The 12,122-nt window shown below is 39.3% G+C and overlaps 1 protein-coding gene across 5 annotated transcripts; it reads left to right on the top strand.

The window, feature by feature from the left end:
* Nucleotides 1-664: 664 nt before the first annotated feature.
* On the top strand, nucleotides 665-11,533 carry GHITM (growth hormone inducible transmembrane protein). Of its 5 annotated transcripts, none has more exons than XM_080621444.1 (9): nucleotides 665-752; nucleotides 2,211-2,370; nucleotides 3,746-3,845; nucleotides 5,093-5,204; nucleotides 6,344-6,485; nucleotides 7,406-7,514; nucleotides 8,595-8,783; nucleotides 9,350-9,521; nucleotides 10,320-11,533. In XM_080621444.1, the coding sequence occupies exons 2-9, from the start codon at nucleotides 2,242-2,244 to the stop codon at nucleotides 10,405-10,407; spliced, it is 1,041 nt and encodes a 346-aa protein (XP_080477570.1). In that variant the 5' UTR covers nucleotides 665-752; nucleotides 2,211-2,241; the 3' UTR covers nucleotides 10,408-11,533. The 5 variants fall into 5 exon arrangements, with proteins under 5 accessions (XP_080477570.1, XP_080477573.1, XP_080477572.1 ...); XM_080621447.1 differs by having other exon boundaries at nucleotides 692-767; XM_080621446.1 differs by having other exon boundaries at nucleotides 693-771.
* Nucleotides 11,534-12,122: the final 589 nt, after the last annotated feature.

Genomic DNA, 12,122 nt, shown 5'->3' with positions numbered 1-12,122 from the left:
TGGAGGAGGTCTCGCTCGGGTATTTCCACACAGCTCATGCCACCTGCTGGCAAGCAGGAACCGCTGCCTCGCAGCCGCAGGCACGCAGGCCTTGCGGCACAGGCCTGCGGAGCCCCCCTGCCCCTGCCTGCTACGCAGCCAAGCCCGACCCCTCGGGGCCATCGGGGCAGCGCTCTCTCTACATGCGTTAAAATCTCTAGGGCAGTTGGGGCCTCCAGACCACCCCGTCATCTGCAGAGACCAGGCCAGCCTGCTGCACCGAGCCCCGCGGGAGGGGGAAAGCCGCTCCTCGCCTCCCCTCTCTTCCCTTCGCTGCTGGAGCGACCCCGCCGGTTCCAGCGCCCGACGGAGTCCCGCTCAAAATGGGGGCTCCACGGCGGCGGGTGAAATGGCTGCCAGTCAGCGCTGTTCGCCCGGCGCCTCCCGGTGGGAGCCGCCGCTGCAGCGTGGGGAACACTTGATTGACGGCCTGCGGCAACCGCGATTACGTCAGGCAGACCCCCACCAGTGCGGCTTCCAGAAACTTCCCTGCCCTCTGCAAAGAGGGCTTCCGCGCTCGGCCCGCCGACTGTATCGCGTCACTTCACCCGGCATCCCCGAGCCAATGGCGCTTGCCTGCTCCGGAGTCACGTGGGGTGAGTGAGCCAGTCGCTGGGAGAGCCTGGCGTAGTCTGGCGTCACTTCCGTTTTCCGGAGGCGTTGTTGCGGAGCTGTGTGTCCGGTGTTGGGGAAGTGTCGGTCGGGGTGAGAGGGTGAGAAGCGGCCACGTAGGTGTGCAGGGGCAGCGGGGCTGCGGCGGGGGTGCAGGGGGACGGGGTTCCCTGGTGCGCAGAGGTGGAGCTGGCAACGGCGGGAACAGGGCCTTGCAGAGAGCGACTGAGGGCCCGCGGCCTGGCCTGGGTCTGAGCGTGAGGCGGATGTTGGACGCGTCCCTGTCCCCTTAGTGGAGTCACGCCGCTCCGCCTAGGCAGGAGCGGGTTTCCTTATGCTTTGGTGCAGAAGTAATTTCGCTGTGTTTCCTTACTGTTGTGTTTGCCAGTTGATATGCTGGAATGCGGATGGTGTTTTGTTTACTTTTTAATTCTGGTGTCGTTCACCCTTGTTGTTGATTTAATGCTTGAAGTTGTCTTGCTTCAGTTACCAGTTTCAAAAACATATCATAATCACGGAGTTGTCACTGTAAATTCCTACAAACGGTGTAATCCCAGTGGAAGAGTGGGTTTAGTGGCATAAACAGGATGAGTCTCTGAAATTAATTTAACTTAAAAAAAGAAGGATTTCATAACTGAGCTTCAAAGTAAAGTAATATTTTTTAGTAGCAGGGTCATTTCATCACTTCATCTAGTTTGTGGTTAATGCTAGCTCTCCACTTCTGTGGATGCTCGTTTCTCATACAACTTTAAAGTTACCTTCAATTAGAATACTCTTTATATTCAATACTGTACATGCAAGCTACAGTTGTGTGAAAGAAAACATATTGGTTGTTGGGGCATCTTGTGATGTGAGGAATTGTCTATAGTCATAATTAAAGTATTTATACCTACAACAACTTGGGAACTTTGTGTAATATATGCACTATTTGTGAAAGTAAGCTAGCGGTTTTAATATTGCTGCAGTCTGGAGCCCACTTGCCCACTAGTGATGTCACAGTTTCTAGTCAAAACTGCACAAGTTGGTCTGGACTTGTGTTCTGGGCTGTGACCTTGACTCAATGCTGTTTCTGTAAAGCTAGTTAGTTCTTCGAAGGATAGCTTAATACCTGTCTAAAACTTGTTCTAGTCTATATATTGTGCTGTTTGCTTATTTGGGCTTATACTTAGCTGAAATTCAAATAGATTTGGATCACCTTTTTGAACATTTATTTGGAGGGCAGAGCACTCATGAAGCGTTATGTCTCAAGATTAAAGTTAGTTGGCAAAGTAACTCAAACATAACTACGTGAAGGGTTTTGATGTAATTTATATGTATGACAAATGGTATGTTCTCCTGTTTTCAGGCACTTGTGAGAAGAAGTCTCTGGAAATGGAAGACAAATAGAGATAGTATTGAACTGTGTATTTAAGAAGGTTCTAGTTTTATTACATAACTCTAGTCATAATACCATTTCTATTACAGTCTATAGAGTAGTTGAGAGCAAGTAGTAAGTGTGCCTTGTTTTCTGAAAACCATGTAACTAAATAGTAAAGCATGTTTTTCTCATGCCCTTGCAGGAACAGAGTGTATTAAATTACCTAAGCAACCATGCTGGCTGCAAGGCTAGTATGCCTGAGGGCGTTGTCATGCCAGACTATCCGCCCCACCATTACTCAGACTTCCCCAGCTTTGAGGAACTCCAGTATAAAAGCATACAGGCTCTGGCAGCCTAACCAGGTAAGGCAGTTCTCTTTCTGATGATTCTGACTGCTGATATTCTAAAGGGTTGAGTGTTTTGCCAAAAGAATTCCTTTACATGGAGTACCTGTTTTGAATGATCGTGAGCCTCCTGTTTCTTTGAGGTACACGCTCTGATTTACAGAATAGCATTACTCAGTCAAAAACCAGGGTTTTAAGAACAATTGAATTAGTATCTTCTATTTCAATTATTATATGCCCATGGAAATTGGAAAAGAAGAACTTAAATGAAGTAATTAGCAATGGACAAGTCTTGCTGTGTAAGGTAGAAGCAGCAGAAAGTCTTGTCTGACATCTTGTCATAGCTCCCTGCTTCCAAGTCAGACTCTTGAACATAATATTAAATATATATATCTTGAGTATAATATTAAAGTAGAAACTTTCTTTTCAAAGACTTTAGTGTGTTTAAAGCTGTAGTCCAGGTTAGAGCAACTTCTGAATTACAGCAGGACTATCATTGGCCTAACCAACAATTTTAAAAACTGGACTGTCATCATCCTAAGACACTGTTTATTCTTCATTTAGGGAAGATATTTCAGACATGTTTTCTACTCAGGTGACAACTATTAAAATGCTAGATTTTGATAGATGCAAAACACAACAAAACTGAAATGCTGTGGTAAACTTCCTGAATTTTATTGCTCTAGTGGCTTGTAGATTTCAGGTTTTAGTGTTAAAACAAACTCACAGTTTTGAGTGAGCTCAGGTGTGTGTATAGTAATTTAGAAATATCTGGGACAATGGTAAGGAAACTTCAAATGTTGTTCCTGAACTGAAATACGAGTTTATTGTTTGTTGCTCCTGCAGATTACTAAGACTTTGAGCAGCATGTTTTGTTTATTTGGAGCTTGCCAGCCTTAAAAATCTTTTATAAGCCTTCATTCAGGGTTTGTTCTCTAAATCAAGGCTGGAGTTCAAAGCAGAATTTGTGATGGCTTTCCAAATTTAGTGTCTGTAAAGTGTAAGTATTGTGCAAGAAAAATGTTTATGTAGAGTAACGTAAAAAGTTAGAAAGTAACGTAACTTTTTAATGTAAATGTAAAGTGTATGTTTTTATATTTAAACAAAAAAAAGCCTTGTGACCTTGCAGGACTGAAGTAAAAGAAATGCAGACTGAAAATCAGCTTCTGAAATTCTGTGCATTGGTGCTGTGCTACTAGAATGTGTGAAAGTTACTCACAAAATTTCCTAAACTTTAATGTTCAGTTATTTCCTTGAGCACAGTTAATTCATGTGTTTGGGAGGTAAGCAGGAATAATTAAGAGACTATTTTAAATGCAGCAAGTAAATTGATGACAAGTGTCTTCTGTCTTGTTTCATTTAGTCTTTTTTATGTTATTTCTGAATCTAACAGTGTTACGCCACGAGAGTAAGAACAGGTGTAAGGCGTGGAAAAATTGGCCAGGAAATTAAAGAAGCAGCATTTGAGCCGTCTGCAGAAACTGCGCTTAAAGGTAAGGCAGCTCTGGTTTAAATACTGAGAATCTTAGAAGCTTAATTTAAAATTTCCTTGAAGGAATCAAGTCTCTTTCAAATGATTAAAGAAACTGAGACTATTGTTTCATGTGTAAGTTTGCTTAGAGATCTCTGTCAAACAGCTGGAGACAGTTTCTCTGCTTGTCTTTCCTTGTAGAATCTAAAACTGCAAATGTGTCACAATATAGAGAAATTCCATATTTCCTTTTTAAGCTGCTGTTGAGAACTGTTCAGTCAAAATGGTTGCCTCTTAACGGAGGTTTGGTTGTGGATATTAAAAAGGATGCGCACTTGCTTTGTTATATCTACTTTGTATATCGTTTAAAGGAAGGATTTTTGTGCAGCATGTAGAGTTTGCAAAAAAGTTTCTGGTGTTACGCGGGCATTGTCTTACAGTGCTTGTTAGTACAGCTAGCGTGGATTGTAATTTTAGTGGATTACAAAGGGATTTTTTAGGTAGCAGTATTTGACAGAACAGACTTGTAAATATCCTATAATAGCACTGAGTTGACAAACTATGTAGATTGGCTAGTGTCTTCATTATAACGCATTAGGAAAATGCATAGACTTGGGGTTACACAACTGAAAGTCTTTGGTCTCAGCAGCTCTTCTACTGTAACAATATTTTATGATTGATATTTCTGTTAGTAGCAGTAATCTGATACCTAGCACACATGCAGTATGCCTGAAAATCAGACAGCAGAAACTGGTGGTAAATCATAGGGTGTTGTTCATGAGCTTTGGAAATCCTTTTATAAACTTACTTGGATCCAATTGCTGCCAAAGAGCCCTGGATTGAGCAAGTATTTAAGGGCAGATGAATGAGAGAAAAGAATACAACATGTAGTTTTTCTCCTGTTCTATAGTGAGTTGGATAGTGAAATGGTATACTAAATCAGCTGACAGGTGAACTCTTCTGCTGGAGAACCTGTTAACTGGTTTTATGTTGGAATTGCTGTCACTAGTGAAGGTCGGTAAACCTGGCATGTTATTAGTTGGTCTCTTATTTCTTATGCTATTTTATGAAGTTATGTTGTGTTGATAGGGTGAATCTAGAGTTTTTCACGTGTAGCTCATTGAGAACTGGTAACTTAAAATTAAGTGGAACTTCAAGAAAGAAGTCTAACGTGGATCAGCTGTTGCTGGTACAACAAAACTCTTGAGGATGTTACTATTCCAGAAAAAGCATTCATAACAGCATGGATATTTTTTCTTCTTCATGCAGCTGATCGCCTGGGGAAATTTATTGTTGCTGGAGGGGCTGCTGTTGGCCTGGGGGCCCTTGCTTACTATGGAATGGGCATGTCCAGTGAGATTGGAGCTATTGAAAAAGCTGCGTAAGGAAGATGGCTTTCTGTTTTAAGTGAATCTCCCTCCTCATTATACATCTCTTCTTTTGCTGATAACACCCAGTGTGTACATAGCTTATGGGGTTTTTTAAGCTCTGAACAGAAAGCCCTCGCTGCTTTCTGTATAGGATTTTAAAGAATGTAACTGAAAGCAAAATTTAAATTACCCAGGTTTAAGTGGATATTTACTTAAGTAACTTGTTTTGCTAAATCTGAAATTTATTTGTGCAGAGTATATAAATATGCCTTACGAGGTGTGCCACAGATAATTTATGAAGTGTAGTCTTCTGTAAAACTTGTTACGACCACTTTGCCTGGTGTTCGTGTGAGACTATTCATTAAACTTCAATACTGTATGTTGGAGTCTCCTTGGAACACGCTACTTATCTTGGCATAAGCTATGCTCTAATAAATATGTTTTACTTAAAACTTTGGCACCTGAGGAACTTTTCATTGATACATCTGTCTGTGCTTGTTTTTTTTCTCCAAAAGCCTTGAAGTAATGGGTCAAAAAAGTGAAATGGGAGAAAATGTGTGCATTATGTTTAACTTTGGTGTTAGCAGTGAAAACTTCCTGTCCATAGTATGACCAAATCATATTGCAAAAACTCATTCATAATGTCTTAAGTCTGTTGCTATTGTTAGAGCTCTCAAAATGACATTCATGCCTGTGATGTCAGATAATCATGTGGACTGTGACTCAGCAATGTGTAAGCTCCTTAGTAAGCTACTTAGTGCTCAGTGCACATTCGGTAGGCATTTTCCTTAAACCAGTTTGTTATACATACACCATACCCTATTTTTCCATAGTTAAAAAGTATTTGTTATTCTGTTTCCTCTGTATGCTTTCTCCTTAGAACCAAACTGCAATTATCATTATTTGCAATTTGCAGTGTTTCTAGAGAGTTATGTTTTACATTAGACCAGCAAGATTTAAAAGTTCAGCTCCTGTTAGAAGATGAACTCATGGCAGAAGTTGTTAGATCACACCACTTTTATGAAACCTTATTTATATCAGTAGCTATGAATATATTTAACAGCTTGATTATGTTTTCAGTTAGTCTTTATTCTGATACTGGTAATTGTACAGCTGTGCATGACTTAGAAGTTATATGCTTATTTTTCAGCATTTGGCCACAGTATGTGAAAGACAGAATTCAAACTACTTACATGTACTTTGCGGGAAGCATTGGCTTGACGGCACTGTCTGCTGTAGCAGTAAGCAGATCTCCAGCTCTCATGAGTCTTATGACAAAAGGCTCCTGGCTGGTAAGCTTATATTAAAAAAAATAAAAACATTTACTAGGAAATGACTGTAAATGTGGTGGTTGATATAAAAAAAATATTAAATGTGGATTACTTGATGAAAAGTCAAAACTTCAAAAAGTCCATGCTGTGCTATCCTTACCACCTATATGCAAGAAGAATCTGTTGTAAATAGTCATCTGAGGCTAATGAAGCTGTTTCTGTCACTTTCTAAAGTGGAAACTGATGTCCCTGTGCATTCCTGTTCCTCCCTGTGCTTTTCTGTATAGCTCTTTGAGATCTCTCTCCTGTTTGCCAAGACTGAAATGATACAAGTAGGCAAATCATAGAAGTGTACTGCTAACAAAATGTGACTGCTTAGTACATGCTCGTTGTGTTAAGTGGAGTGCAATGATAATAGTAAAATGCCAGCATTTACATAATTTATGGAGATTAATTTAATAATGCATCCTTGTTGATAAATCAGAATTGTATGGTTTTGACCAGTGTGCTAGCTGCTGGATAATTCTGCTTGGAAGAGGAGGCATTGAGGTTTAAAAATCATTGGTGGCAAAAGTGTGTGAACTGAGTACTAGCTTTGTGTAGAGAAATGTACAAGGCAAAACTAAGGCTAACATTTCAGGTACTTTAATGAGGATTAGAATAAGGGGCAGAACTGTATGTTTTCTTGCTCTTACATTTCACAATTAAGAGATTATTGCCATTTTACCACTAAACTTGGATTCCTAGAAGCCTGAATAAAATGAGAACTTACTGCGAGCTAGGATGAGGAAGCTTTTTACTGTGACCTTACAAGAGAAAAATTGACAAACACCCCAATTATGAATTAGGTTGCTCTTTTCAGATTTACGCTACTGACTTCAGGAAGTGAGAACAGAGACTATCCTAATGATAACTTGAGCTCTCTAATGCTTTTTTTACAGGCAATAGGCGCAACTTTTGCAGCTATGATTGGTGCTGGAATGTTGGTCAGGTCCATCTCCTATGAAAATAGTCCAGCTGCTAAACATTTGGCTTGGATGATGCATTCAGGTATGTGATTTTAGTTTTCATTGTAGAGATGTCTGTGCTTCAGTGTGACCAGATTCTTAATTTAAGGAAACTTTGACTTTAAGTTAGATTTCTGTATACTGCTGTAGGAGAGTTAGATTTTTTTCGGAGACTTGAATGTCAGGAAGATTTCTTAAGTGCCCATATTTTTTCATAATCTTCTAAAAGTCATGCTTAAGTTAAAATGGAGATGTGTATGCCACATTGGATAGAATTAGTTGATCTCATAGCTGCTTTGGGTTTATGATTGCTTTCTGGCACCATAGCTTCTGTAAGCACTATACTTCCTGTTCTCCAGCTCTGCAGGGTAAGAAAGTATTTGAAAACTTGACTAGAAAAATAATTTTTTTTAGTATTAAACTGCTTAAATACATGTGCCCATCAGGTATGTAAGGTGCGACTACAGATCATTTTCTCACTAATGATGCCTACTTCAAATAACAGTGGCTATTACTTTTCAAAACTGTTTTTCCAGAAATAATTCATGATTCAGGAAAAATATGTGTGTGTTAAGCACTGGAATTATATTTTCCTCTCTAGAGCTAACATTTTGACAAAGAAGAAATTGTGTTTATTTTGGTGATTGCAAAGTTAAAACCTAATGTGATATTAATAGACTAGATAAGAGGTTTCATACAAGATTCTAGCAAAAAGTCTGACTTAATTACTTAACTATTGCCTAAGTAATTATTGTAGCAGAAATCCATTCTGCTTTTCATTGTTGAGTGCTCCCATGCCTGTTATGTATTTGGTCAGTCCGTGCCAGGTATCTTTTTATCAGCTCTGTTCTGAACATACTAGTATGTTACTGTTGTTAGTCTTTCTTCCAAAGATCAGCTCCCTGAAGTGCTCTCCGGAGCTAGATAAAAGTCATGGAATTTAAGGTTGCTAGTTTATTGTGATCCCTTCTAGATAGGTGCACGATCAAGTGTGTATTTTGTCGTGTAAATGGATTAGTTTGAGCCATGTTACCTGACTGTAAAACAAAATTGCTTTGGCAGGTGGTGTTTTTACCAGAGCTGTTCCGAATATAATGGGTGGTGTTTTGTTTTCCTTTGCTAGGTGTCATGGGTGCAGTGGTGGCTCCTCTAGCCTTCTTGGGTGGTCCTTTGCTGATCAGAGCTGCCTGGTATACTGCTGGAATTGTTGGAGGGCTCTCCACTGTCGCCATGTGTGCTCCAAGTGAAAAATTTCTGAACATGGGAGGACCACTGGGAATAGGCCTAGGCTTTGTTCTTGCCTCTTCAATTGGTAAAATACTGTTTTAATACTATCAGATAAAGTAGGTTATAAAATTAAACTGCTAGGATGCAGCTCCTGTTCAGTTGCAGACTAGTCTGTCTGATTAAGTTTTGCTGTAAATAGCCGTTGCAGGCCTAGCACAGCAGAAAATACTCTGTTAAATGTGTTCTTGAAAGTAAATGTGAAGTTATAGTTCTGGCACGTTAATCTGAAAAGTGGTGAGTAGTGGTGGCTTGTATTTTTAGTTACTGCTAGTGGGTAGGGAAGACAGTAAATGTGATCTTAGTTCTTGGTCTATCGTTTTGTGTTTCTAGGCATAGTTGTAGTCCTAGGGTCAGAAGCACTTTCACATGAAAAACCTGTGATTCCCTAGGGCATTCAGGATTGCTAGATCAGGCAGTGTATGTGACATCTTCAGCTTGTGTATTAAAGTTCTTGCTATTGAAAAAGCACCACAAATTGAGAATTGAATACTCACTGAAAAATGTGTGCTACAGTAACCACCATTTGACCCAGCTCAGTGTAGCAGATACATGTAGTAGCAGTCTTTAATACTGTTGTACATTGATTTCCAGGGTCCATGTTCTTGCCTCCCACTTCTGCTTTTGGTGCCGGCTTGTATTCAGTAGCTGTTTATGGTGGATTAGTACTCTTTGGCATGTTCCTGCTCTACGATACTCAGCATGTTATTAAGCGTGCAGAAACTATTCCATATTATGGAGTAACAAAATATGACCCAATCAATGCGTAAGTAGTCTGTGTTAATGCAGCTGATCTCAATGACTATGTAAGCATTTGCTTCAGGCTATATCAAAGTACACTTTTCAACTATGCCAGACCTTTTATTTACTGTTCAAAAGTGCATTGCTGTTAAATGTAAATGATCACAGGGTTTAAAGATGTGGTGTGAAAATAGCTAGTGGAGTTAAAATGTAAAGCATCTGCCTGAAATGAGAGAAACAGGGTTGAATGTGGTGTCACATGCCTCCAGCAGTACTTCCAAAAAGCAGTTTTGCTTTCTAAAGCGTTTCTGGGAGAATTTATAGCTGTTTTCTGAAAATATCTGTCAGTATCAGCTGAGACAAAAAATGCTAACTTTTTCATTGTCCTTTAATATTCACTAGCCTTTGTCTCTAAATAAAAATCTTTAACAGTGTGACAGATAGGGAAAGAAGGATTAATTGACTCTCAGTACATATAACTTCCCTGTAAATGTTGTCTGTCTTATCTTAATTGAATTGTTTATCTCCTTGATTCTGGTTTCCTATAATTAAAATAGAATACTACTAACCTTCTTCAGAATTCTTGGAGCTAAACAGATCAAAGTGTACAGCATAAAAGCAGAGAGCTCCTGTATGAGAACAGCATACTGTCTGTTAAGGCGGAGATGGTAGAACAAAAATACAGGGTTTTTTTGACATATCAATAGTTGGGTTTTGTTAGAGATGCTTCGTGAAGGCTTTTAAAAATGAAGTGTAATGGTGTGAAATACAAATAATACTATTTCTGTTGAACAGTAATTCACTTTGATTTCCTGTTTTCTAGGTGCATGGGTATCTACACAGATACACTGAACATCTTCATTCGGGTGGCCACCATGCTTGCAGGTGGTGGCGGTAGCAGGAGGAAGTAAACCGAGACTGTGTATCTGACAGCCTACCTTAGTGCACATACTAAATAAAAATTCATGGTTACAAGAAGTTTTGCTGCAAGTCAGGAATATAAAGCATTTCAGCATATTGTTTCAGTGCAGTGTGATTCAGGCTTACTAGTTTTTCTTCAAACACTTTCCAGCTCAGTGTTAAAATAGTGTGAACTGCTTCTAATTGTACATGATTTTGAGAAAGTAAATTTTTAATATATGAGTAAAATAGTCTGTCTGCTTTTTAATGGGTTTGACAGCAATTCAGTTGTTTGTTTGTTTGTTTGTTTTTAACTGTTGTTGCATAGTAAAGGCCATAATTTCTAAGCGGGTGTCCCTTACACAGGTAGGGACACAAGCTACTTTATGAAATGCTGTTGAGATGCAGCATTTTTTTCAGCTAAGATTGCATAAATGATATTTCAGTGACACCTTAAGAACAAATTATGGCACTAAATGCAGTAATGACTTCTGCCTGGGCAGATATTTCAGCAAGGCTTAAACAGCTGTCAGAAATGTATCGGATTTGACCAGTGAGGTGACCAAGAAGTGTAAATGAGACAAGATGGGGAAACCATGCGGCATTTGTCCCGTGTGAACTTTAGTCTCTTTCTGGAGTACAAATGAGAACTCAGTGCTTTAATGTTGAGTGGATATAATAGCTATGTTCTTTTGATACTAGATTTACTAATTTACTGAATAGCAATAGACGTGTGTCTGTCTTCCAGTGACTAAATCTGGGTATTGTGGATGAAGCTCTGTCCTTCAGAAGAGCTGTTAGTGCTTATCTCTGACAAGCTTGTACAATTGGTACAGAAAGAGGGAATTGATAGACTGGTGTAAACCCAAGTATCATAAATTTACCATACTGTTGCATGCTTCAGCCTGTAACTTTACTCTCAATTGGTATGTTTAGCTTGGTTTAAAAGGGATGTTCCCTATCAGTGAAATTGATTTAATATTAAGAAATAAATACTTTCCAAACTCTGTTCTTTTATGTTGGAATAAAAGGTGAGTTCTTGGGCACAAGAAAGTTTAGAGGTAATGTCAACAACTCGACTTTCAATTTGCTGTGCTTATTATGTATTGACTATGAACAATAAAATTCTAGGCTCAAGCTGACAACTCTCACTGTCCCTGTGTTAATAGAAATTTTGGTGCCCCTGCACTAATAACTTGAAGAGTATTACAAATGTTTTTTTGGCTACAGTTTCATTTGTAAGAGAGTATGTATTCCTCTGTTCAAAAAATCAACAAAAATTACATCCAGTTTCACTGGCTAGAATCTTTTCGGGGATGTTTTCCAGATGGAATATGCTGATCTACACTTGCTTCAAGTGATTCTGTTAATGCAAACCTGTTGGCTACTGACTACAGCAGACCTGCTTTTATGTCTCATATACTGTAGTATTTTTAGATAGGCATAGGAAAGAATCTGGATTATGAAGTACCTTGTTGCATATCCTTTGTGCCCAAAGATTATATGGCACAGCCTAGTTCCTGGCACCGTTAACAGTTGGAAGAAAAATGTGTAGTACTAAAAGAGGAAGAAGTCTCTGATCATGCTAAGTGTAAGTAGCCTATTTTGCGGGGTTTATCTTTTTAAGCAATTCTGTATGGTCAGTCAGTTTCTTCACACTGTTGCTGTAAGTGAACAGAGCAGTGTGCTTGTCCTAAAATGCTAAAACGTACAGAATGCTGTCTTA

The sequence above is a fragment of the Psittacula echo genome (assembly GCF_963264785.1).
Source record: "Psittacula echo genome assembly, chromosome: 6".
In the NCBI taxonomy this organism is placed as follows: Eukaryota; Metazoa; Chordata; class Aves; order Psittaciformes; family Psittacidae; genus Psittacula; species Psittacula echo.
This window is presented reverse-complemented; position numbering and strand designations above follow the sequence as displayed.

Coding starts and splice junctions, on each gene's coding strand:
- GHITM (XM_080621444.1), top strand. CDS start 2,242: ATGCTGGCTGCAAGGCTAGTATGCCTGAGGGCGTTGTCATGCCAGACT. Junction 8,784..9,349: donor TGTTCTTGCCTCTTCAATTG/GTAAAATACTGT, acceptor ATTGATTTCCAG/GGTCCATGTTCTTGCCTCCC. Junction 9,522..10,319: donor AAATATGACCCAATCAATGC/GTAAGTAGTCTG, acceptor CCTGTTTTCTAG/GTGCATGGGTATCTACACAG.